General features: G+C 48.4%; 1 protein-coding gene across 4 annotated transcripts in view; it reads left to right on the top strand.

The window, feature by feature from the left end:
- The window catches only part of FRMD5 (FERM domain containing 5), a 323,765-nt gene that overhangs the window by 272,971 nt on the left and 24,698 nt on the right, over window positions 1-26,096 (top strand). For 3 of the 4 annotated variants that reach the window (XM_075531363.1, XM_075531362.1, XM_075531364.1), the window contains exons 4-6: window positions 72-150; window positions 16,944-17,041; window positions 19,235-19,358. In XM_075531363.1, the coding sequence (XP_075387478.1) occupies window positions 72-150; window positions 16,944-17,041; window positions 19,235-19,358 (301 nt within the window). Of the gene's footprint in view, window positions 1-71; window positions 151-16,943; window positions 17,042-19,234; window positions 19,359-26,096 lie in introns of those variants that run through there. The other variant, XM_075531365.1, reaches the window with a different exon arrangement.

The following is a 26,096-nucleotide window of genomic DNA, read 5'->3' as shown; positions in this document are numbered from 1 at the left end:
GCCCAGAGTGGGAGACCCACTCATCTCTCGGTGAGTAATCTTCTCTGATGGGCACTTCCGTTTCTCCGCAGCCCAGCCTCCATTCACCATGTGTTTCCGTGTGAAGTTTTACCCGGCAGACCCTGCTGCCCTGAAGGAAGAAATAACCAGGTGAGCCTAAATACCCCCCGCCCCCGCCCCCAGCCACGGACACCTATTCAAGGGGATGGGGCAGGGACAACGCGACCTCGTAGATCAGGCACAGGGAACCTTTTCTCTGCCGAGTAACCATTTGGCTATTTGTAACATAATTCCTGGGTCAAGCTGGTCAAACGTTTAATTTATTCATGCCCAATGCGATGGCTGGAACCCCGGTGGCGTCATGGTCACCCACAGGGCTGCTAACTGCAAGGTCGACAGTTCGAAACACAGAGAATGGATGAGGTTTTGCACTCCCCTAGAGTGACGTCTTGGGAACCCACAGAGGCAGTTCCACCTTGTCCTGTAGGGTGCTTATGAGGCCAGATCAACTCGATGGCAAGGAGTTTTTGTGTCGTTGTTATTTTTTTGAATGCGATGGCTGGCCCTGCTTCTCTTGTGACGTTAGCTGGTACCAAGAAGGATTTCACAGGCCTCCTAGGGCCCGCAGGCTGTGGACATTCCCCCTGCCCTGTCCTAGATCCTCCAATGTAGGAGCTCCTCTTACAGACAATGAAGTGCTCCAAAAGAGATAACCTCACGTCTCTGGACTTGACTGCCTGGCTCACACGCTCGGTGGTCTCGGAGCCGAGTGAGCCGTTCCTTCCAGAGGCGTATGAGGACTTGCATCTTAAGCTGGTCCCCCTCCGGAAGCTCAAGTCATCAAACCCATTGTTCTTCTATTGATCGTTATGGTTGGAAGTGTGTGTGTGTGTGTGTGTGTGTGTGTGTGCTGTAAATACCATCCTTCTGCCTGGGGAGGGTGTGTTTTAAGCCCATCTCTTTGGTGACAATAAAGAGATTAAACCAGCAAGCAGGTGGGGGAAGACAGACCTCACACACACACACACACACACACACACACACGAAGATCACCAGGGAACCAAGGAATATGGACCTTCATCCCCTGAGGCTTTCCGCCTAGCGTCAGCAGCCGGAATGAAGACATCTAGCCTTCTGGTTTCAGTGTGCTAAGGCCACCCATGGGTGGGGGTGTCTGCTAAGAGAGGATGTGGCCGCTGTGGACGTTCGAGGGACGGTCACTAGTTCTGCGGATCTGGGATGTTAAGAAGGAATGTCAATGATCCAGACGTTGCATTTGGGAGATGCTGGGAGACACTGGGGATTTTAAGTTCAGATGGGAAACGCCCGTGTCCCGTGGCCAGGTCTTGCTGTGGGGGATCATGGTCCCGTGTCAGGCGGGCAGTGTGGAACAAATCCTGTATCACACAGGCTCATTTGAGGAGGAAACAAAACTCTGTGCCCCAGCCGCCTACCAGAGGGTCGGGAACAGGTGCTTCAACCCTCCCCGGGCATTGACTGTATCTGAGCCACATTCACACGGGAAGTCTTGCCTGGCAGATCCGGGAACGCTCCAAAGCAGGGCCCTGGTCTTTACATTAGAAACACTTGGTTTTGACATGGAATCCCTCGGTAGCGCAAATGGTCAGGGTGCCCAGTGGCTCACTGGAAGGTTGAAGGTTCAAGGCCACTCAGAAGCACCTTGGGAGAAAGAGCAAGCCGTCTGCACGTAAAACATCCCCCCAAAGAAACTGCGTGGCGCATAATACCAGTCTGACAACACACAGGGGTCGACGTATGCCAGTCCGCTCCACTGCAGCTGGGGGTTTTCATTTTGAAAAGACCAAACCGTTGATGTTACCACGTAGAGCAGGGGTCCTCAAGCTTTTTAAGCAGGGGGCCAGTTCACTGTCCCTCAGACTGTTGGAGGGCCGGACTATAGTTTTTTTAAAAAGCTTTAAACAAATTCCTATGCACACTGCACATATCTTATTTTGAAGTAAAACAAAACAAATGGGGCAAAAACACCTGGCGGGCCAGATAAATGTCCTCAGTGGGCCGCATGTGGCTCGCGGGCCGAAGTTTGAGGACCCCGACATAGAGAGTGCAGAGATGGTGCCGGAGCATCCCAGAGCTGAAGAAGAGACAGCGGCGCCGGCTGTCAGCCTCTCTCTAAAGCGTTAGTGATGGCCCGCAGGTCGTTGCTGCTCATAGAAACTGCTTTTCTTATAAGGTTTAGTGATTCACTCTGAGTGACTGACCTGCTTAGAAAGAAAGAGAAGAGGAAGAAGGAGGAGGAGGAGGAAAGAGAGGGAGGGGAACAACCCGGGAATTAGTTTCATTTCCTGTTCTGAAGAGCAAGGACCCTAGTGGCATAGTGGTTACATGCCGGGCTGCTAACTGCAACGTGGGCTTCAAAGCCCCCAACCCTCCTCTGGAGACAAGTGGGCTCTCTGCTCCCGTGAACCAGTCACAGTCTCTGAAACCACAAGGGCTGTTCTAGCCTGTCCCCCAGGGTGGCCGGGAGTGGGAATCGACTCCGTGGCAGTGAGTGAGTGTGTGCTCTACAGAGCACGCCAGGAGCTGTATGTCAGGCCGGAGGAGCAAGAGTTTCTGTCACCACAAGGGAAACAGGGAAGGAAGATGGCGAGGACCAAGAAGAAGCGGTACAAAGGGAGCCAAGAAGTGAAGGGGTGACGTGGCTCTCTCCTAGGGGCGCCCGTGGGAGTTGGTGGCATCGCAAGGACCCAGGAGCCATGGCTCCCAGCTACACAGGACAGTACACACCCGCCTCCACTGAAACACTGAGCGCAGTGGGCTTAGAAAGGATCCCTACTCCTTGCTCGGCGTGGAAACCGCAGGCTCCGCTCGTTAGCCTGGAACTGGATGTAGCTGCCTCCTACTGATGAGGGACCCTGTAGCTTTCACTGTGTTCTTAAACAGAGACCAGGTTCGGGCGTTTGTTTGTTTGTTTGTTTGTTTGTTTGTTTGTTTGTTTGTTTAGATCACTTTATTGGGGGCTCTTATAACAATCCATACATCAATTGTATCCAGCATATTTGTACATAGGTTGCCATCATTATTTTCTAAGCACTTACTTTCTATTTAAGCCCTGGGTATCAGCTCCTCTTTTTACCTTCTGTCTCCCCCTCCCATCCTCATGACCCTTGATACATTAAAAATTTTTATTATTTTCATATCTAACACCGACTGCTGTCTCCCTTCTCCTGAGATTACTTCCCCTCTCCTCTCCCCATCTTCCCCCTATCCAGCCTGGTATTGCTACTCCCATTTCTGTTCCTGAAGGGTTTCTCTGACCTGGATTCCGTGTGTCATGAGCTCTTATTCACACCTGTATACATGCTCCAGCCTAGCCCACAGGGAAAGACAGGGTTGGGGTCATGACATTGGGGGAGTGAGGAAGCCTCAAGGAACCGGAGGAATGTTGTGCGTTTCTTCGGTGCTTACTGCACCCTGGTTGACTCATGCCTTCCTTGTGACCCTTCTATGAAGGAATGTCCCATTGTCTACAGATAGACTTGGGGGTCTTGTCTCTGACCCCCTTGTTCTCAGCAACATGTTGTTTGTTTTTTGTTTGGGGGTCTTCTGATGCCTGTTACTGAATCCCATTGATCGCACAGGCTGGTGTGCTTCTTCCATGTGGACTTGTTGCTTCTCAGCTAGCTGGCTTCTTGTATAACTTCAAGTCTTTAAGACGCCAGATGCTCTATCTTTTGATAGCGAAGCACCGTCAGCTTTCTTCACCACATTTGCTTGTGTACCCATTTTGTCTTCACCAATCGTTCCAGGAGGGTGAGTATCACAGAATTCCAGGTCATTAGAACAAAGTGTTCTTGCATTGAGGGAGGGTTTGAGCCAGACATGAGTGTAAGCAAAATACTAGCGTCCCCTGCTCACCACCTGCTGACTGTGTGCCTTAGCACTGAGCTGCGATCTGTCTGTAGAAAGAGGTGTCATTGGCAGGGAATACCCAGAAGTCCACAGTTGCTGTTCACACACCAGGCAAATGTAACACATCTTTGTTGAGAGACCAGCACCAGCACCTGGATCAACAGTGGAAAGTAAGAGTTGATATAACACAACCTAGTGAGTTACTAGTCACAGAGCCATGACACGTGGTGTTCTTGTTTCTTGAAGACAAAAGCATAAGGTTGCCTGGGCCTTTAGGAGGGTCCCTTAAAAACCCACTGTTCTAGATCAAATGTCACTACAAAATAGCAAGTCTACAGACTCTCTTACCCAAGAAGCAGCATAGAGCTGGGAGCTCGAATCTTCTCTCCCTTCTTAGTTGTGTGGCCTTCGACACAATATCGAACAATTGAGACTGACAATCAGTCTCCTTGATTATAAAATAAAACTCAAAACCAAACTCACTGCCGTGGAGACAATGGGGACACATAGCGACCCCTCTCCCCGTCGGTTTTCAAGACTATAACTTACGGAGGCAGAGAGCCCAGCCTTTCTCCCTGAGAGCTGCTGGTGGTGTCCAACGGCCAGCCATGCAGATCACAGCCCAACAAGTAACCACGACACCACCAGGGCGCCCACTGATATAAACTAGGGATTGTAATATCTACATCAGACAAGGGTTGGGAAAATTAACCATTCCACTAGGGTCCTGGGTATCTTCATGGAAGCAGTTGGGTGTCACTAACAGTTAAGACTAGTAACCAAAAGGTGAACAGTTCTAGTTTCCCCAAAGGCACGTCAGAAGAGAGGTTTGTTGATCTGTCTCCACGGCTCCACTCTGACACCCATGGAGTCTACAGGAGTCGAGATCCACCGGATGACAATTGGACTGTCGTAATGCGCTCTACAGTGAGCCTTGAGCTGCCAAAGGGACTGTTTGCCAGCAGATTGCCGACAGGACTCATAAACCCTAAGACAAACGCTGAACCGAGCAGGAAACCTTGAAAGAAGAGGGAAGCCATATACACAGCCACTCTAGCAGCAAGCACTGGTGGCCCTGCAGCCATTTTGAGGTAGCGTACTATCACAATTAACACGGTGGCTGAAGCAGCAGACTCAAGTACAAGGACAGCGGTGAAGGTGATGCGGAACTGGGCAGTGTTTCATTCTGCTGTCCACGGGGTCGCACTGAGTAGGGACTGAGTGCACAGCAGCAACAACAAACCCCTGGGCCCCACAAAGAGCATAGGGACAGTGTCTCCCCCCCCTCCCACCCCCCATCTATGGGGAGACACTGGCTCAGTCCTCTGTCCCCACCGACAAAGCCTCACTGCCATCTAGTGGATTCCAACTCATAACAGCCCTAGAGGCCAGAGAAGAACTCCCTTCTGTAGGTTTGCAGGGGTAGGAGGCCTTGTCTTTCTTCCTCATAGTGGCTGGTGGTTTTGAACTGCTGACCTTGCCGGTAGCACCCGCACATGTAACCCACTATACCAATAGGGCTCCTTCCCCACCAACGAGACTCCTACCATTGAAGCAGCTAACTTTTGAGAGCGAGAGAGAGCCAGCTCAGGTATCATTCCAGTGGAGTATTCGAACCATGCCAAGACGCTCACCAAGTCAGCAGACTTCACCCACATTGTTACGGATTGCATTGTGATCCCGCCCCCAGTCAGTGCGGGGAACCCTGGCCTGTGTGCCAGTGGTTATAACCCCACTCCAGACGGGGTTGACTTCGTGATGTGAATGAGGCAGGATTCGTGTGAGCTGGATATGGAGCTCTCCTTGGGTGAGACGTGAGCGAGGTTACACATGAGCAGAGAGCAGTGAGAAGAACAGTGCATGCGAAGCCACGTGACGATCATCCAGGGGCAGAAGCTTCGAGAGACAAGGACCTTCCTCCAGAACCAACCGGCAGAGAAAACTTTCCTGTAGAGAGGGTGCCTGGATTGAAACCTCAAGCCTCCTGCACGGTGGGAAAATACATGTATGTCTGCAAAGGAGCCCTGGTGGCGGCGTGGGTTCCACATTGGACTGCTAACTACAAGGCCAGCAGTTTGAGACCCCCAGCTGCTCTGGAGGAGAAAGATGAGGCTTTCTACTCTCACAAAGATTTAGACTCAGAAACCGACAGGGGCAAGTCTACCCTGCCCTCAAGGGTTGCCATGTGCCTGCATTGACCCGATGGCAGTGAGGTTGGGTTTGTCCTTCCGCCTCCCACCCGTGCCAGGCCAGCGATAGCAGCACCACATCGCAAAGACACCGGCAAGCATATGAGCTCGTCTCCTGTGCTAACCGCCTGCACTGTGTCCCCTTGTTCTCCACACCATGAGCTTCCCTTCCCTGCCAGGCCGCATCCTCAGGACTCGCAGCCCTGCAGTGCCTGGGCCCAAGGAGTTTCTGCGTCTCCCCTCCCAGAGGCACTCTGCTGAGCACCTAGGACTAGCTGCGTTTTCCCCCTTACTCATATCCCCCCCACACACACACACACCACCACCCCTTCTCACTCATTACCCACAATTCCTTTCTGGCTTGGAGCCCTCCACACCGCCTTGCTGCCAAACTAATTTAGCTGTCAGTGTGCTTTTTCCTGGCACGGTGGGTCCTAAATTTTGCCCCTGTCTCAGCCATGCCCATAAAGCCAGGCTAAAAGGAGAGGATGAACAAGTGGGGAATCAAGAACTATGCTTCAATTTATCTCTTGGACTCTTCCCAGATGATGAATTTAGTTGCCAAATTCTGATCAATCTCTTTTGTCGTGTTTTAAAGTAATAAATACATTTTCTTGCCAGGGCTAGAGACAAGGCCTAGAAAATGGGAATTAGGCACCAGATTTACCTTTTTTTTTTTTCCTTCTCTGTATCGTTCCAATTTTAGTATATGTGCTGCCGAAGCAAGCACCAGATTTACCTTTTAACAGGATTGCAGATATGGGAACATTTGGGAAAGATGAATACAAAGAAACTAGGGCAGTTTGGGGTCCCGTCTCCCAAGGAAACACTTTTTTTTTTTGACACTGCAGGTGCTCAACAAAGAAAGTTAAAATAATGAATGGATATGGGTGCATGAATGAAGGGAGCTTTTTTTTAAATCATTCTATCATTAAATGGGGCTGATACAACTCTTATCACAATCCATACATACATCAATTGTATAAAGCACATTTGTACATTCATTGCCCTCATCATTCTGAAAACATTTGCTCTCCACTTAAGTCCCTGGCATCAGCTCATTTTCCCCCTCCCTCCCTGCTCCCCCTACCTCATGAACCCTTGATAATTTATAAATTATTATTTTGTCATATCTTACACTGTCCAATGCCTCCCTTCACCACTTTTCTTTTTTTTTTCTTTTGTATCAGGAAACCCAGTCCTTGGAGCAGGACATCACCCTTGGCAAAATCAGCAAGAGAGGGTGGGGTGGGGTGGGCAGTGAAAAAGAGGAAGGCCCTCATTGAGGTGTATTGATGCAGTTGTCCACAATGTTCTGGTAGCTGACTCTCTTGCACCTACCAACGACAACAAATACATGAACAAGTTGAGAATCACTGAGTAGTTACAAGTAATTTGCTCCTTGAATTTTAACCAGAAACTTTTTCAAGGCTAACTGTAGCATTCTTTCTTTCATTTAAATTAAATAGTATTTTTTTCTTTTTTTTTTCTTGAATTAGTGAGAGTGAGTGAGTGAATTAGTGAGAGAGAGTGAGTGGTTGAATTAGTGAGAGAGTGAGTGAGTGTGAGAGAGAGTGAGTGGGTGAGTGACTGTGAGAGGGAGTGAGAGAGAGTGAGTGAGTGACTGTGAAAGAGAGTGAGAGAGTGAGTGAGTGAGAGAATGAGTGAGTGAGAGAGTGAGAGTGGGTGAGTGAGTGAGTGAGTGAGTGAGTGAGTGAGTGAGTGAGAGTGAGTCTCACCCACTTTTCTGTTGTCCATTCCCCAGACAGGTTATATGTAGATCCTTGTAATAGGTTCCCCCTTTCTACCTCACTCTCCCTCCACCCTCCTGATATTGCTACTCTCACCACTGGTCCCAAAGGAATCATCTGTCCTGGATTCCCTGTGTTTCCAGTTCCCATCTGTACCAGTGTACATCCTCTGGTCTAGCTGGATTTGTAAGGTAGAATTGGGATCATGATAGTGGGTGGGGGGAGGAAGAATTTAGGGACTACAGGAAAGTTGTATGTTTCATCATTGCTACACTGCACCTTATTGGCTCCTCTCCTCCCCGTGACCCTTCCATAAGGGGATGTCCAGTTGCATACAGATGGGCTTTGGGTCCCCACTCCGCACTCCCCATCATTCACAATAATATGATTTTTTTGTTCTTTGATGCCTGATATCTCATCCCTTCGACACCTTGTGATCACACAGGCTGGTGTGCTTCTTCCATGTGGGCTTTGTTGCTTCCCAGCTAGATGGCCACTTGTTTACCTTCAAGCCTTTAAGACCCCAGACACTATATCTCTTGATAGCTGGGCACCATCAGCTTTCTTCACTACATTTGCTTATGCACCCATTTGTCTTCAGCTATCATATAGGGGAGGTGAGCGCACAACGATATGATTTTTTGTTCTTTGATGCCTGATAACTGTTCCCTTTGGTGCCTTGTGATCACACAGGCTGGTGTGCTTCTTCCATGAGGGCTTTGTTGCTTCTGAGTACATGGCCACCTGTTTACCTTCAAGCCTTTAAGACCCTAGATACTATATCTTTGGATAGCCGGCCTCCATCAGCTTTCTTCACCACACTTGCTTATGTACCCACTTTGTCTTCAGCAATCGTGTTGAGAGGGTGAGCATCCTGGAATGCCAGGTTAATAGAACAAAGTGTTCTTGCATTGAGGGAGTACTTGAGTGGAGGCCCAATGTCCATCTGCTACCTTAATACTAAACCTATAAATATATGCACATAAATCTATTTCCCCAATTTCATATATAAATATATTTACATATGTACATGCCTTTATTTAGACCCCTATAAATTCCCTTTGCCACCTAGCTCTTTCCTCTACTTTCTTTTACTTTCCTCTTGTCCCACTATCATGCTCAGCCTTCATTTGGTTTTCAGTAATTCCTCTTGGTTACATTGCCCTTGATCAAGCCCTACCAAGCCTCCTACACCCTCCTCACCACCTATTTGGATCATTTGTTGCTCCCTTGTCCCTGCGTTTGCTAACACCACTTCCTTTCCCTTCACCTCCCCCTTTCCACCTCTGCCATGTCCCCCGGAACTGTCGGTCCCAAATGTTTTCTCCTCCAAATTGTTCGTCCAGCCTGTCTTATTTAGACAGACCTGCAGTGATAATAACATGCACAAAAGCAAGACAGAGAAAAACCAAGCAACAAAAGAAAACAAAATCACCACAAAAAGCCAATGACCAAAAAAAACTAAACAAAACTCAGTGAATATCAGTTGAGTCTAATATAACGGTTATATAACGGTTAGCAGCTTAGACTAAGATGGATCAGCAAACTTTTTTCTGGAAAGGGCCAGAGTGCGTATTTTAAGCTTCCTAGGCTATAAGTGGTCTCTTGCAAAGGCTCACTGCTGACAGCGTCGTGTAAAGGCAGGCACCGATGATACAGACGTGACTGAGAATGGCTGCATTCCAATAAAATTGTATTGGAAACTCTGACAGCAGCCTGTCGTGTGTCACCACCGGCTTAAGAAGTCAGAGAGACCTGCCTTAAATCTCTTAACCATTCTTGTGAGTTTCTCATTAGATTTTCACAGCAGGGTCTCCAGACAGATGCGTAACTGGTGTGCTGTGGGGGTAGAGAGTCCCCGATTCTGATCACAGTGTCACCTCAGACGAGTCGTTCTACGACCCTGGGCTTGAGATGGTTAAGAAAGGAGGGCATTGGGCTCTGGGACGCTAAACACTTTGCCTCATCTGAAGGGCTAAGATTGGGTAGCTCAGCTAGCCTGCTCCTCAGGAACCAGCTGGACCAGGGGGGCCCAGGAGGCAGCACCTAGTGACCCTGGCAACAGGGCCTCTGGCAAAAAGTTCGTCTTCCTTCCTCCCACATGGGTCAGGAGAAACCACGCCAGGGTGTCCTGGGAATGCATCGCCGCGCGTCATGTGGGTTGCCTTTCCTCACCATCAATTCTGAGTCAGTCATTGGTTTCCTCCGTAAGTGAACAGGAGACAAAACATAATGGACATGCTGTGCTGTGTTGGGGGGCGGGCATGCAGCTCTGCCCCTTGGGAGCTGTCAGTTGATTCTTTTTCATGAGCGCATCTCTCCTTGTCCTCTGAAGACTGTACTGGGTTTCTTTAGGGTGTTGCCTTGCCCCTCGTTACCTCTTCCCTGCACTCTCATTGCTATGCCATTGCCAGAGACTGCTCCTTGGTGTCCTGTAGCTCTTCTGCCACCAGACATCTAGAGGGACTCCACCCAGCAATGCACAGACTTGTTTCCATCCTAGCGCACCGGGGTCACCTGCCATGTGGGCCACAGTCATGATGGCTCTCAGTGTGTGGAGGAGATGGTCCCCATGAGGGCCAGGACAGCAAGTCAGAAGCTCTTCAGAGTTCAGGTGCACCTCCTAGAGATTCTAGTAGGCTCCCCCAGGGGACAGTCCTCTCAATAGCACAGCGAGAATCACTGTCCAGGGCTCCGGGAGCCCACTGAAGTATCACCTCCAGCCCAGTAGAGATTGCCCCTGAATTTTAGCCACAAGCAGAGAAGTGTGGGAGGGGCAATGCATGAACACAGGCCCAGGGAGTGACCAGTGAGCAAGGGGTGAAAGGTTTGCATCTACATCCCACCAAAGCCTGCGGAAGGTGGGAGTTGGAACCGGGAAAGGCAGAGAAGTGCTATCTCTCTCCCACACACCGTGTGGCATTTCACTGTGGGAATTGATGTGATGACAAACTTGATTTGGTAGATCCATCTTAATTATTCACTCTGCAGGATACCTTCCTCCTTCCGTTTCTCCTAGCAAACCTTGGAGCAGAGTCAGGGAAGGGAAAAGATAGGGCCTTATTAACTTCCACATGGCAATCTTGAGCTTCCCTTTGGTATGAGGAAGACACTCTACCTTGATGTGGTCAGAAGCATGCTTTCGAATTTCCTTAGAACCGATCCAAGGAAACCCATCGCCATGGAGTCAATTCCGCTTCACAGGACCCAATAGGACGGAGTAGAGATGCTCAGAGGGCTTCCCAGCCTCCAAGGCATGTGGATCTTTACAGACGTAGACCGTCACATCTTTCCCCTGTGTTCTTAGAACAGTGCTTCTTAAATTTATAGACGAATCACCTAGGTATGCTTGTGATTCCACGCATCAGGAATGGCCTGATTCCCAACAAGCTCCCCCGTGATGCTGATTCTCCTGTTCAGTTATTCTTCGGGTAGCAAGACCTTGAGATGGTTTGTTTACTCCTTCATCTCTGCTTGCTCACTACTTGTGTCACCAAACTGAAGACCCTCAACATCATCTGTTGGTCTGACTCCTCACCTCCGTTCAGAAGTTACACGGTCAGTGGTTCTCCTCCTCTTGGACATTTTCACATGATCAAGCGAGCATCGCCTGGCCTATTTGATTCTTCAGCCTGAAAACAGAAGCAATGGAATCACCATTTGTTCAAGGGAAGCCCCGATCTCTTTTTGGTACTGGCTGGCATAGTTAAGGGAATTATTCCCATTGCTCCCTGAAGAATAATAGGTGCATAACAAATTACTCCCAAACTTAAAGTAAACATTGATTGCTCACTGTTTCTACTATCGGAAATGTAGGAGCCGTTTAGCTGACACGGGTATTTCGGGCTTAGGTAGTCAAGAAGTTGGCCGTGACTAATCATCAGAAAGTTTGATTGGGGCTGAAGAAACCACTTCCAAGCCACTTGGCAGAATGCGTCCGGTTTTGCTGGCAATTAGCAAAAACCCTCAGTTCTTTGCCAAAGAGACCCCTCTTTAGAGGGCTGCTTCAGTGCCTTCAACAGAATGAGTGACTTAAGAGAGAGGACAACTTCCGCATCTTCATGACCGCATCTTCGAAGGCAGACACTATCTCTTTGACCTTTGTAGCTGTATTTTGTTCGAAGTGAGTCACTATTTGTATTTCTCTCTGTTACAAGTGAGTCATGCAATCCCACTGGCATTCAAAGGGGAGGAAGCAAACTCGCCATACAAAAATCAGCAACTTTTCCCAAGCCACCATGGTTGCTCCTTGGTCCAGAAGCCGATGTGGAGCTGACCGTGCAGGCTTTGATGCTCCTGGCTGTTGCTCTTCTTGTGGTACTGCCACATTATGAGCAATGGAAATCCTGCCTCTCAGTGCACGGTGGATGGAGCTAACCCAAAGGTCAGTGGTTGGAATCCACCAGCCACTCCTTAGAAGACAGATGTGCCAGTCCTCTTCTGTCAGGGTGACCACCTTGGAGACCCTATTGTCTGCCTCCTGGCAACCCCATGGACCACAGAAGAAAGCACTACCCAGTCTTGTGCCACCCTCCGACCCTATTTCCCAACTACTATTCCTTCGCTTTGTTTCCAACTTTTGCATTCCAATCATCAGTAATTATCGATGCATTTTGATTGCATGTTTGGTCGATTTTAATTTCGCATCACTAGCTTTAGTGGTTGGTGCATAAATCTGAATAATAGTTTTATGCATTGGATTTCCTTATATGCAAATAGATATTATCTGATCACAGACAGCATTGTATTTCAAGACAGACCTTGAAATGTCCTTCTTGAGGATGAATGTAACACCATTCCTTTTGAATCTGTCACTCCCAGCATAATACACTACATATGATTTTCTGGTTTAAAATGGCCAATATCAGTCACGTCAACTCATTCACACCTAGAATATCGATCTTGATGCATCCTTTTTCATTTTTGACAACTTCCAATTGTTCTAGATTCATACTTAGTACATTCTGAATTCTGAGTATTAATTGATGCTTTCAGCTACTTCCTCGCATTTTGAGTCATGCCCTATCAGCAAGAAAAGTCCCCAAGACTTTCTTCCTGGTGTCATTATGGTAGACTCTACTTTAAGGAGATAACTCTTCCTTGGTCATATTTTAGTGCCTTCTGACCTGAGGGGCTCATCGTTGGGCACCATTCTGCTTCTGTTCATGAGTTTTCAGTATCCGACAATGTTTCCATGCTATCCATAAGGTTTGGGCAACAAATTTCTCAGAAGTGGACAGCCTATTCCTTCTTTGTACCTGTTCTTGTCCTGGAGGCTCTGCGGAAACCTCTTCATTTTGGGTGGCCCTGCTGGCACTTGAAATGCCAGTGGCATAGCTTCTAGCAACACACGAGCCGCCACGGCCTGGCAAACGACAGACAAGTGGCGGTGGAAACCCTACAGGGCCAGTCTCCTCTGTCTGCTAGCATCACAATGAGCTTCAGTTGACTTGACAGCAATGGATGGGGTTGGGTTTCAGGTGAGGCTATACAGCAGTTATCACCACAGTGTCAGAAGGGCTGGATATTGTTGCTGTTGCGAGATACCACACGTTGACTCCAACTCATGGTGAATAATGTACAGTAGAAAGAAATGCTTCCCTGATGGTGCCTGGCTATCAAAAGATATAGCGTCTGGAGTCTTAAAGGCTTGAAGAGCAACAAAACCCACATGGAAGAAGCAGACAAGCCTGTGTCATCATGAGGTGTTGATGGGATCGGGTATCAGGCATCAGAGACCCAGAACAAAAAAAATCATATCAATGTGAATGAGGGGGGCCACGGAATAGAGACCCAAAGCCCATCTGTAGACAATTGGACATCCCTTTATAGAAGGGTCACAAGGAAGAGATGAGCCAGTCAGGAGGCAATATAGCACCGATGAAGCATACAACTTTCCTCTCATTCTTTAATGCTTCCTCCCCCCACTATCATGACCCTAATTCTACCTTATAAATCTGGCTAGGCCAGAGCATGTACACTGGTACAGATAAGAGCTGGAAACACAGGGAATCCAAGACAGATAAACCCCTCAGGACCAATATTGAGAGTGGCAATAACAGCAGGGTAGGGGGAAAGAAGGTGGGTTGAGAAAGGAGGAACTGATCACAATGATCTATAACCCCTCCCAGGGGGATGGACAACAGAAAAGTGGGTGGAGGGAGACATCTGTCAGTGTAACACATGAAAAAAAAATAATAAAAATTTATAAATTATCAAGGGTTCATGAGGGAGGGAGGGAGAGGGAAAAATGAGGAGCAGATACCAAGGGCTCAAGTAGAAAGAAAATGTTTTGAAAATGATGATGGCAACATATGTACAAATGTACTTGATACAATGAATGGATAGATGGATTGTGATAAGAGTTGCATGAACCCCCAATCAAGTGATTTTTTAAAAAGAAGAAGAATGAAATGCTTCCTAGTCCTGCCCCACCTTCACCATCATTGGTGTGTTTGAGTTCCTTGCTGCAGCCCCGTGTCCTTCCAGCGCCTGCCAACCCAGGGGAGTGCGTGTCACCCAGCACTACAGAGGACGACATTCTCACATGATTCATAGAGTTTCGTTGGCTAATTTCTATAAGTAGATGACCAGGCCTTACTGCCGAGACTGTCTTAGTCTGGAAGTTCTGCTGAAGCCTGTCTTCCAAGCTGATCCTGCTGGCATTTAAAATACTGGCAGTAGGGGGATGGTCAGAGAGGAGGATGGGGGAGAAAGGGGGAACCAATCACCAGATTGGATATATAGGGCGCCCCTCCCCGAAAAGGATGAAAAACAGAAATGTGGGTGAAGGGGACCATGGACAGTGTAAGATCCAAAATAACAATATATAATTGATCAAGGCTACATAAGGGTGGGAGGCCCGGGAGGGAGGGGAAAAATAGGAGCTTAAGGAGAAAATGCGTGGGAAATGGTGAAGGCAACCTATGTCCAAATATGCTGATGCAATTGATGTATGCAATGTTATAAGAGCTGTAAGAACCCCCCCATACAATTATTTTTAAATAAACTACTGGTAGTTTAGCTTCTACCACGTAGTGATTATAGAGTATCATGATTAAGAACCAAGTTCAAGAGCCTGACAACCTGAATTTGAATCCTGGCTCTGCCACCTCTTAGGTGTGTGTCCAAGAGAAAATCACTTAAACCTCAGTTTCTTTATCTGGACGGGTGGGGGAAGGCACACAGGGAGGAGGGGCTGGTATTAATAGGACTTATCTCAAAATGCCCTCGGCTGCTAACTAAGAGGTCAATGGTCCAACCCCACCAGTAGCACTGCAGGAGAAAGAGGGGAGATCTGCTTCAACACCTTGGAAACCGCACGGGGCAGTTCTGTCCTAGAAGGTCACTTCGAGTTAGAATCAACTCAACAGCAAGGGGTTTGGGAGATTCTAAAGCGTCACATGAGAGCGACTATGGTAGTGGATGTAAAGCATGTAACACCTGGGCTGGCAGATAACAAGGGCTCAAGACATGTATGTCAGCCACTATTCCCTCTTGATAAACTGCTCCGACCTGCGTGCTTGAATGGGGGGACCCAGGTTTCTGCTTGGGTTCCCTTCCCTGAGGCCTCCTCTTACACCTAGCTCAGATTCCGAGAGGCCTGGCTGACCTCTGCCAAGAAGAAGATGACCACTCCTCCACATGGACAGATTCCCATGGTTCACCGAGCTTGGGGGAGTTAGTCCCTTCACCCCCATCCCCCTCCTTATGAAGGAACCTAAGTCCAAGATGGAGAGAGAGCCCAGGTTACCCCTTTCTGAAGGCACGGTTTTTGTTTCTGGTCCTGTATTGACCGGGGGAGGAGAGCGGGGAGATGAGCTCCTTCCAGAGTCCAGAGCTGATGGGCAATGCCTTCACCAGAAAACACCATTTCAGTTTTGAGCTGCAGAAGGAAACCGACAGGCTTTTTTGAATTGAACTTCAAATCAGCTAAGAGGAAATCACATGAAAGAGTCTCCAGGGAATTAGAAAATATTTTTGTTGTTGTTATTGTTGTTCTATGGTATCTTTTGAGATGTTTTTTCTTTCTTAAAAACATAGTCATAAAAAAAACGTAGTCGTTAGATCAGTTATCAGGCATCGAAGAACAAAAACTCATATCATTTTGTGCTCACATCCATGATACGATCGCTGAAGACAAATGGGTGCATAAGCAAATGTGGTGAAGAAAGCTGATGGTGCCCGGCTAGTAAAAGATATAGCATCTGGGGTCTTAAAGGCTTGAAGGTAAACAAGTGGTCATCTAGCTTGGAAGCAACAAAACCCACATGGAAGAAGCACACCAGCCTGTGTGATCGCAAGGTGTCAAAGGCATCAGGTATCAGGCATCATCAGAACAAAAAAATCTTACCATAATGAATGAGGGGAAAAGTACGGAGTGGAGACCTAAAGCCCATCTGTAGGCCACTGGACATCCCACTGGACATCTCGGGGAGGAGACAAGCCAGTGCGATGTAGCAACGATGAAAAATACAACTTTCCTCTAGTTCCTAAATGCTTCCTTCCCCCTACCCCCACCTCACTATCATGATCCCAATTCTACCTTGCAAGTCTGGCTAGACCAGAAGATGTACACTGGTACAGATAGGAACTGGAAACACAGGGAATCCAGGGCGGATGATACCTTCAGGACCAGTGGTGTGAGTGGCGATACTGGAAGGGTGGAGGGAGGGTGGGTTGGAAAGGGGGAACCGATTACAAGGATCTACATGTGACCTCCTCTCTGGGGGATGGACAACAGAAAAGTGGGTGAGGGTGAAGGGAGACGTTAGACAGGGCAAGATATGACAAAACAATAATTTATAAATTGTGAAGCGTTCATGAGGGCAGGGGGAGGGGAGAGAGGGGGAAAAAATGAGGAGCTGATGCCACGGGCTTAGGTGGAGAGCAAATGTTTTGAGAATGACGAGGGCAATGAATGTACAAATGTGCTTTACACAATTGATGTATGTATGGATTGTGATAGAGTTGTATGAACCCCTAATAAAATGATTTTTAAAGTGTAGTTGTCAGAATCCTGATCAAGATTTTAATTGGCCTACATTACCTATTTATGTCTTCAAAGCCGTCGAAGAAATCCTCTAAAGTTCATTGTCTGTTTTCTCTCCAGGTACTTGGTCTTTCTACAGATCAAAAGAGATCTTTACCACGGGCGCCTCCTCTGTAAAACATCAGATGCTGCCTTGTTAGCAGCCTATATCCTGCAAGGTAATGGCTTTTGACAGGATAGATTTGCTTTTCGTGCTAAGTACAGATTACATTATTGCAGTTGCCACAGCTGACTACTTCTTGGATACAGACAGCATCTAACGCAAAGCAGAGTCCAAGACAGAGGATTTCCCTGGGCTCCCCCAGAGCCGAAAGCCCTCAACACATCACCCAAAACCGTGCTTAAGGTCTTACTCCAGAGTCTGTCACTTTGACTCTGTCTGGAGGATGTGCTCTGGATCCTTAGTTGCTAAGGTTACTGAGACCCTCATCTGAATTGATCTTCCCCTAGCCTCTCAAGAACATTCCAACGTGTGAAGCCTCGGGTCTCTATGTCAGAGACCAACCAAGTTAAGCTTGTTCCCAAGGAACAAGCCCATTTCCTCACCTCCTAATAATGAAGAGCTGGGCCTGTACCCAGACTGGCAGTTGGCAAAGCTGCGGGAGAAACCTGATATGCGCTCTTCACAGGTGAGCCTTTCCTGGCGTGCCCCTTCCTCCAGCTCTCTCAGTCCTGAGACTTGAAGCTCTCGTTACCATGGGATCACTAAGGGCCTAACATTAAAATCACAGCGTTGCCATCAAAGACGCGACTCAGAGTTGGAAGTCTAGAAGTCCCAAGAGCTGTTTTGGAAAGCCAGACTAGAAGCTTTTAGTCAGTGAGAAACTAAAGTCCCTCTTCAAGAGACAGATCCCAACTGTGTTGGAATGGGAAGGCAGTCCATTGCAACCTGGTCTTCTTAGACCTCTCTGCGTCTAGACGGAGCTTGCTGCCTCCAAAGTATGCAAAGATGCCTTTGAACATTTTTAACAAGAAAGCCTAGCCCAGTCTAAGTGAAGTTTGCAACTCAGTACTTTCCTTCAGTTTGACCTTGACAATCATATTGGACTTAGCTGTTTTGTTTCTACTTGATGATAAACATTGAGATTTTCTGTTTGGGACTTTCTTGAAGAAAATCATAATCAATGGCTCTGTAACTTAAAGGTCATTATGAAGTTCAGACTTGGGAAGCCTTTATTCACTTGCTCAATTATTTACTTCCAACGTATTTTGGAAGAAACTCTGAGCAATTGTGAGAAGCCCTGGTGGTAGAGCAGATGACGCATTGGCTGCTCGTTGCAAGGTTGGCGGTTCAAAACCACCAGCTGCTCTTTGGGGGAAAGATGAGGCTGTCTAGTCCCATAAAAAGGTACAGTCTCAGAAACCCAAAGGAGCAGTTCTACTCTGAACTACAGGGTTGCTATGAGTTAGAATGGGCTCAATGACAGTGGTGAGTGGTGGGTGGTAGAAGGGGGTGGGGACATGTGATGAGCAATTGGGGTGAAAGGGCACAAACCCGAAAAATTCATTCACGCCATTTCTATTTGCGGGCATAAGGAAATTCGTTTCCAAGAAGAAAGAAATGTGGAGTTTTCAACTGCCCCATCTTTATGTGGAGAATGATGGAGGTTGACCCAGAATGCATTGTGGGAAGCACCCTGGCTCCATGGCCTTCTCCACAGCAGTGGGACACTGGAGTTCGACTCGTTCTGAGTCATCAGAGGAGAAAGTCACCCCAGGCAGAGGACTGGGGAGTCCACTATGGGGCTTGGGGACCCTGGTCTCCGACATTCTCTGATTACAGCTTGGCAGTTCTCTCAGTAGTGCCTGGCACCTCATCAGCCCTCAAAGCATCTATTGATTTGATTTTATTTCAACTGAGAGTTGAGTTCTGAGTGTGGATCATGGCTCAGTCATCAATTCGCTGCTAAAAGATAGCCGAGCTGACGTAGCCTCCAGAGGTTCTGTCTTCCCTGTCGAGCGCGCCGTGTCCTGTGTGGCTAGCAAGGAGAATCGCTCGGGGCCTCTGTTCATGGATGATGGATGAGGACGGGCCACAGGCTCTTACTCTGTGGTCAGACATGTATTTATGATGACTTCCGGACACCGGGCAAGACTGTTCTCTGTGTGTTTTCCCTGGGAAGTCAGCCCAGAGTGCACTTGGGGGAGGAAGACAAAGATGGGCGTGCTCTGGACTGGTCTGCCTTCCTGCCCTGTGCCTCTGCCCCCCAGAACCAGGCTTAGGAACCCCTGTTCTTTGTAAATGCCACCTGTGCTTTTTGGCTTTCTCTTTCTGTGTTACTCTCCTGGCTGCTTTGCCAGTAAGCTGTGCCTTGCTCCACAATTCGTTCCCTCTGCCTTCCTTGTTAAAGCGGAGATTGGCGACTACGATCCTGGGAAACACCCCGAAGGCTACAGCTCCAAGTTCCAGTTCTTCCCGAAGCACTCGGAGAAGCTGGAACGGAAGATCGCCGAGATTCACAAGACAGAACTCAGGTAGGTGGCACTCCATTCAGGTCCAGGACCCTAGCCTGCCCCACAGCCTGTGCACAGGGCTCAGACGTCCCGCTTTGAGTGGGACACTCCCGATTTTTAACAATGTTTCCCGTATCCTGTGGCATTTTTTTAAAGTCCTGATTTTTGGAACGAATGCACGACAAGCTAACGTATACAGTTTTCGGCTGCCATGTGGCTATTTCGCCAGGATCTGAGTTTTATCGATGGTGTCCCGCTTTACCAATGTTAAAATCTGGTCACCCACTGACAGCACTAGCTGAGGCAAGGGAAAGGTGAGATTGCAGGGAACTCAGAGAAGGGCTGGCTTTTCAACGCTATTCACTTCACTGAGATCAGCGGAGAGACCAAAAACAAACAACAAAGTCACATGGACATCAAGTTGATTCTGACTCATCGTGACCCGGGGTTGAATTGCCCCGATGAGTTTCTGAGGCAGTAACACTTGACGGGAGTAGAAAGCCTCATCCTTTCGCCACAGAGCAACTGGTGATTTTGCACTGCTGACCTTGTGGTTCACAGCCCACCTTGTAACCAACTCTCCCACCAGGGCTCCCCAATAAAGAGGCAGGGGAGGAAAAGCATAAAATGGAGAAAAGAAAAATATAAAAGAAGCAGGAAAAATGATCAAAGAAAAGGGAAGGGTTGAATGGGAAGGTAAAAGAGGGCAAGCCCCTGCCCTCAGGCGGTGACAGTATGACACATGGTTCCTGGGTCCCCAATGGGAGGGCACAGGACTGGTCCTGACTCATAAGCACTCTGGATGCCCTGAGTCCGATGTGGCACAAATGGTAAGACACACACTGCTGCTAATCTGAACACCTCAGACAAAGTGTCCTGGTGGTCTGCTTCGGAAAAGCCAGCCGTCAGGAACCCCATAGAGCCCAGTTGTGTTCTGACCCCCAGCGGGCCACAAGGAGTCAAAATCAACTTGATAGCAACTAGTTGGTGTGTGTTTGGCTATGTAAACACACACACAACTCTGCCATCAAGTCGGTTCTGACTCCTGGTAACCCCAGAGGACAGGATAGAACGGCCCCTGTGGGCTTCCAAGCCTGTCCCTCATGACAGAAGTAGAAAACCTCACCATTCTCCCTCGGAGCGGCTGGTGGGTTTGAACTACTGACCTTGCAGATCGCGGCCCAACACATAACCACTGCATCGCCAGGACTCCTTTCCTATATATAAACATATATCCTTTTGTTCATTCTGTTAGTGCTAAGCATATCCCCAGCAAAAGCACATGCTAGTTTTAGAACTAATTCGACAGTGCGCACATGTCCCATCTAGTGACCCTGACGACATTCCTCAGGTTGTGAAACTCACTCTCTTTTCCTGACTCACTCCTCCCCATTAATATAAATCCAGTGCCCCACAAGCTTCCTTTCTACTCTTTCAAATTGCTGTTGTCAAGTTGATCCTATATAGCCAGTTCTTTAAAAAGCATCATCTTTTTTTAAAAAAATCATTTTACTGGGGGCTTGTACAGCTCTTATCACAATCCATACATCCATCCATTGTGTCAAGCACATTGGTACATTTGTTGCCTTCACCATTCTCAAAACATTTTCTTTCTACTTGAGCCTTTGGTATCAGCTCATTTTCCCTCTTCCCCCCACCTCCCTCCCTCATGAACCCTTATTAATTGATATATTGTTTTTTTCATGTCTTACCCCGACCGCTGTCTCCCTTCACCCACGTTTCTGTTGTCCGTCCCCCAGGGAGGGAAAGAGCATCATCTTGATGCATGTTTTTTTTTAACTATTTAAGCTGAACTGTTATTTAGTTCTAATACTTCAAGGAATATTTTTGTCTTAAGACTTCAAGATGATCTCAAGGAGACTGTTTTGCAGGTTCATCCAGCATCCGTGACTGTAGAAAGGCAGGATTCCGTGAGAATTTGAAATTCAGCTCTGCATTTGTCCCCTTTGGGTCAAGATTCTTCTCGCTTCGATTTAAATGTTCAGTGATCGTAGGCAGGCACTATCCGGTTCTTCTGGTCTTATAGCAAAGGGGCCAGTGGTTCATGGAGACCATTAGCCACACATTCCCTGACTTCCTCCTTTTCCCTACTCTCCTTCTTCCACTATTGCTCCCGGCAATTAGAGACCAACCAGTGCGCCTTCAATGGCCCCTTGAAAGCGTTTAAGACCCTAGGCACTATGCATTGACTAGGAAAATATAAGCATTAAGCGACCTAACCTTTCAGTCCATTGACTGGGTTGTCTAGTTAAACCATGACCCTATGCCTCCAAACCAAGAAATCATACTCCTTGGCGTGTTTTGTGTACATAAGCAGCCCCTGCAGCGACTCTGTTTGCCTGTCGTCATTGTTGTACATGGGTCTATCACACAACTTCTGCCAGTTCAACCTTTTATACAATTTACGGGCAGCAATTACAATGAATAGCTGTGCCCTTAATCCCTGCGATACTTCTATCACAGTTATGCACAACTCTTACCCTCCCTGCCCACCCCTGGTAATCACTGGCTAAACTTTGTTTTGTATGTGTTTGCCTTTCCTTGTCTTGTTATATACGGTAAGTGAGGTCATGCAACGTGTTGTGATTGACTTCTTTCTCTCAGCCTATGTGTCTTCCAGTCCCATCATGTAGTAGCATGCGTGTATCAAGACTTCATTTCTCCTATCTCCTATATACATGTCACATTGTGCTTATCCACTGACCTGCTGATGGGCATTAAGGTTGGCTCTCCCCTCTGACCATTGTAACTAATGATCATTGGAATAGTCCCCATTTGAGTGTCCGTTTTCATGCCTTTTGGGGTATGTACCTAGGTGTGGAATTGCTCCTTTGATAGTTCCCTGTTTGTTTTTTTAAGAACAACCATACGGCTGTACCATTTTGCATTCCTACCAGCAAGGGCTAAGGCTTCCAGGTCTCCCACATCCTTGCCAACCCTGGGAGAAAGACGAGGCTCTCTACTGTTGAGTTACAGTCTCAGAAACTCAGAGGGGGCAGGTCTACCCTGCCGATCAGGTCACTGTGAGTCGGCCTCAACTCGCTGGGAGGCAGTTTGGGTTTTCGTTTTGGGCCAACATTTGTTATTTTCTTTTTATCTTCGCCATCCATGGAGGGGTGAATGGTAGCTCACGGTGATTGCATCTCTCTGATGACTTCTTCTGCTGAGGGTCTTCGCATGTTTTGACGGCCTCTTGAATGTCCTCCTTGGTGAAATATAGTTTCAAGTCCTGTGTGCATTTTATGATTATTTGTCTTTTTGCACTTGATTTTTATGGGTGCCCTGAGAACACATTGGTCGGGGCCTATGTCCTCAGCAATGTCCAGCTCAACCGCCACACATGCACACACACACAAACACGCTGCCCACAGCCCTGCACACTGCAAAGGGAGCAGCAAGGAGCATGGAGGTTTATTGGCCTCAGTTCCTTGGAGCTCACCCACAAAATTCGGAATCTCATAAAATAGTGTTAACACATCTTTTCGCCTGTCTGAAATGTGATGTTCTACACAGACTAATGTAAAAACAAACAAACAAAAACTGCCAACCGAGTGTTTGAGTTCCCCTTCTGTGGCACAAATTCCCCCAAATTGATAAACAAACTATGAAGAGTCACATACAAGTTAAGCATAATACCACCATTGTAATGCATGACACTTTGTGAATGTTTGCATCACTTCCTTGCTAGAGAAGGACTAGGGCACAAATATATGTATGTTTGTTTTTATGTGTGTTTCTAACAATAATAGTAAGCTCACAGCAGTTTCTACCCAACCCACCCTACCACACCACCCCACAGCAAAATACAAACCTTCCTGTTCCCACAAAGAATTTCAGCAATCCATGTAAGCTCCCGTCCTACCAATGAATACATCCCAAAGTCTCTCTGCAGAACTAACTACTTCTCCACCTTCGCAGAGTAAAGTAGCAGCGCTCGGAAGTGGAATTCCCATCCCTTTTGGCCCTGCAGGTACCGCCATCGCCAGTACCTGACCCAGGGCTCCTCCAGAGCTCTTGGGGAATAGTGCCCTCTTGTGGTTATGACCAGCATATGCATGGGTCAGCCTGGAGAGACTGGTGCTTGCCCATCAGAAGGCTCTGCCCAGCGGATTCAAGGCAGGGCAGCCCAAGGAAATGATGCCTGTTTTGAGGGCCCTGTGGGTCACCTCTGGAGCCCACAGAGCCCACCCCTCAGAGAGCACACCTCACCAATGAGAAATCTTCCTATCAAAGACCCTGTGCCCCAGCCACTTCTGGTTCCCAGCCCGGGGCCGCACTGACAGGACAGCCTTTCTGCATTCTACAGGGGTTTTACAAACACCTCCTCTGTGTCTTGGTGCTCTGGTGCCTTTCAGACGTTGGATTTCCACAATAATACCTGCCTCCAAAAAAGTTCACAGCCATCAAGTTCCTTTTGACTCCTAGTGCCCCTATAAGACAACGCAGAAGGGTCCCTATGGGCTTCTGAGGGTGTAAATCTTTATGGGAGTAGGAAGCTTTCTTTCAAGTGGCTGGTGGGTTCGAACCACTGGCCTTGCTGTTATCATCTCAGTGCATAACCCACTGCCCCACCTGGGCACCTTCAGCAAAGGCCGATGGGTTACATGTCTGCTTACCATAAGGTCAGCTGCTTGGGGGGGAAAGATAAGACTCTGCTCCCCAAAAGGTTTACCATCTCAGAGACCCTAGGGGGCAGTTCTGCTCTGTCCCATAGGGTCACTGTGTGTGGGAATCGACTTGATGGCCGTGGACACAGGTATGACCTACACAGGTTCAGCCTCTTCTTCACGTCTCAGCAGGTGGCTGTGTCTCCTTCCTCCCCCTCGGCGGTACGCTCCTGGAGGCCCAGACTGTGCACGGTCTCCTTATGTGGAGTATCTATTGTATAACAAGCAGCCACAAAGACGGCCCGCCCTCTGCCAGTTTGTCGTGCTGTGGTAGCTTGCAGGTGGCTGGGATGCTGGACGCTATGCCACTGGTATTTCAAAGACCAGCAGCTTCACCCACGGTGGACAGATGGTAGTGACGCTTCCAGACTAAGAACAGACCAAGAGGAAGGGCTAGATGGTCCATTTCTGAGCGATTCGTCGCTGAAAACCTCATCAGTAGCAGCACAGCATTGTCCGATAGAGCGGGCTGTTGTATATAGATAGAGTCCTGTTTCGTCCTGTTGTGTATAGATAGAGTCGCTGTGAGTTGGAACTTATTCAAAGGTACCGAAGAGGAGCGGCAACAGCAGAGAAAATGGCATGTAGAGGAGGTGTTGGTTGACAAGTCTCTCCCGAAAGAGCTCCCCAGGAATCCAGCCTCACCTCCCTGCCCTGACATCTGACTTGAGGCAAAAGATGAGCCGCCATCCGAGTTGTGGTTGACCTCACAAGCTGCCCGCCCGCCGCACACGCTGGACCCAGTCCCACGTCTACAGCAGTGCACTGGGTTTCCTGGGGCTCGCAAGCCGGATGGTGACAGGCCCACTGGCTCTGCTTTGAGCTCCTCAGCACACCTGCTAAAGAGGCTGCCAGGAGGGGAAGGGTGATGGCAGCCAGCCCCTGCTTCCCCGGCCAGCCGAGAGCTGGGCTCACTGGTGTGCAGGACCCTGTGGGCGAGCAGAGTGGCGCTGGGTCAGAGGCATCCCCCCGATCTCTTCTGTTCCTCATCTCGTAGACCCACCCACCCAGGGGGTTCGATGTCACCTTTGACACAGACCCCTTCTTGGTATTTTGCTCTAGATTACAGAGGACACACCACGGGCTTCCAGCAGCTTGCCGCTGGGTTTCTTTGGCTCCTCGTATTGACAAATTAAAGCCATCCGGCCCATTCTGATTCACTGCGATCCCGTAGACCCTCCAGCCCAAGACGAACTGTCCCACAAGGTTCCCAGGCCTTCCTGGCAGGAGATTACTGTATCTTTCTCCCGCTGCTGGAGTCTAAGCAGCGACTTTCCTCTTGGCGGCTGAGGGTTCAACCACTGTGCCCGCCCAGAGTTCTTTAAATCCTGCAGTGTCACATAAAGATCCATATCTCTGCCTTCTCCTAAAAAACAAAAAAACTGAGCCATCTAGCCATTCTGGGCCCCACCTTCCCACGTGACTGCCAAGTCAGAGCTGAGGGCCCGCTGGATGCAGAAGGGAATCGACCTTTTGCCACAGGTCACATTGTGTGGCACCACAGCCCGCACCAGCCCTGAGCGCAGCTGGTCCCACGCAGGAGCCTCCGAAGTTAGTCCTGGAACAACGCAGAAGATGTGCGGGCAAACCTGGGCCGGGGAAGGCAGTGCTCTCCTCGGCCGCATCTCCTTCCTTCGATGACATATTTGCTGCCATTGAAAATATACCTTCTCCACATGGTACAACTGTTCCCACCTCTGCGTGCTTTCTCCCCCATTAACATGAGCTCACTGCCCCTGAAAACTCTTTCTAACCCCTCACATCGCTGGTGTCACCTTAATTCTGGTAATGAGTTGGGCTTCGATCCGCAAGATTGGCGGTTCGAAACCTCCAGCCACTTCTTAGGAAGATGGGGCTTTCTCCTCCCATAAACAGTTATGGTCTTGGAACCCCACAGAGGGCTCACTCTGAGTTGGCATCAACTCAATGGCAGTGAGTTTGTTGTGTTTTGACTTGGGTTTGGTTTTTTTTTTTTTTTCTGGAGGAAGATTTTAATGGGCATTGTGCTAGTCTGGGTACTTTAGAGAAACAAATCCACAGAAACTCATGTATAAGAGAGAGTTTTATATAA

The sequence above is a fragment of the Tenrec ecaudatus genome, chromosome 14 (assembly GCF_050624435.1).
Source record: "Tenrec ecaudatus isolate mTenEca1 chromosome 14, mTenEca1.hap1, whole genome shotgun sequence".
In the NCBI taxonomy this organism is placed as follows: domain Eukaryota; kingdom Metazoa; phylum Chordata; class Mammalia; order Afrosoricida; family Tenrecidae; genus Tenrec; species Tenrec ecaudatus.
The sequence above is the reverse complement of the archived record's forward strand: the minus strand, read 5'-3'. Positions and strand labels throughout refer to the sequence as shown.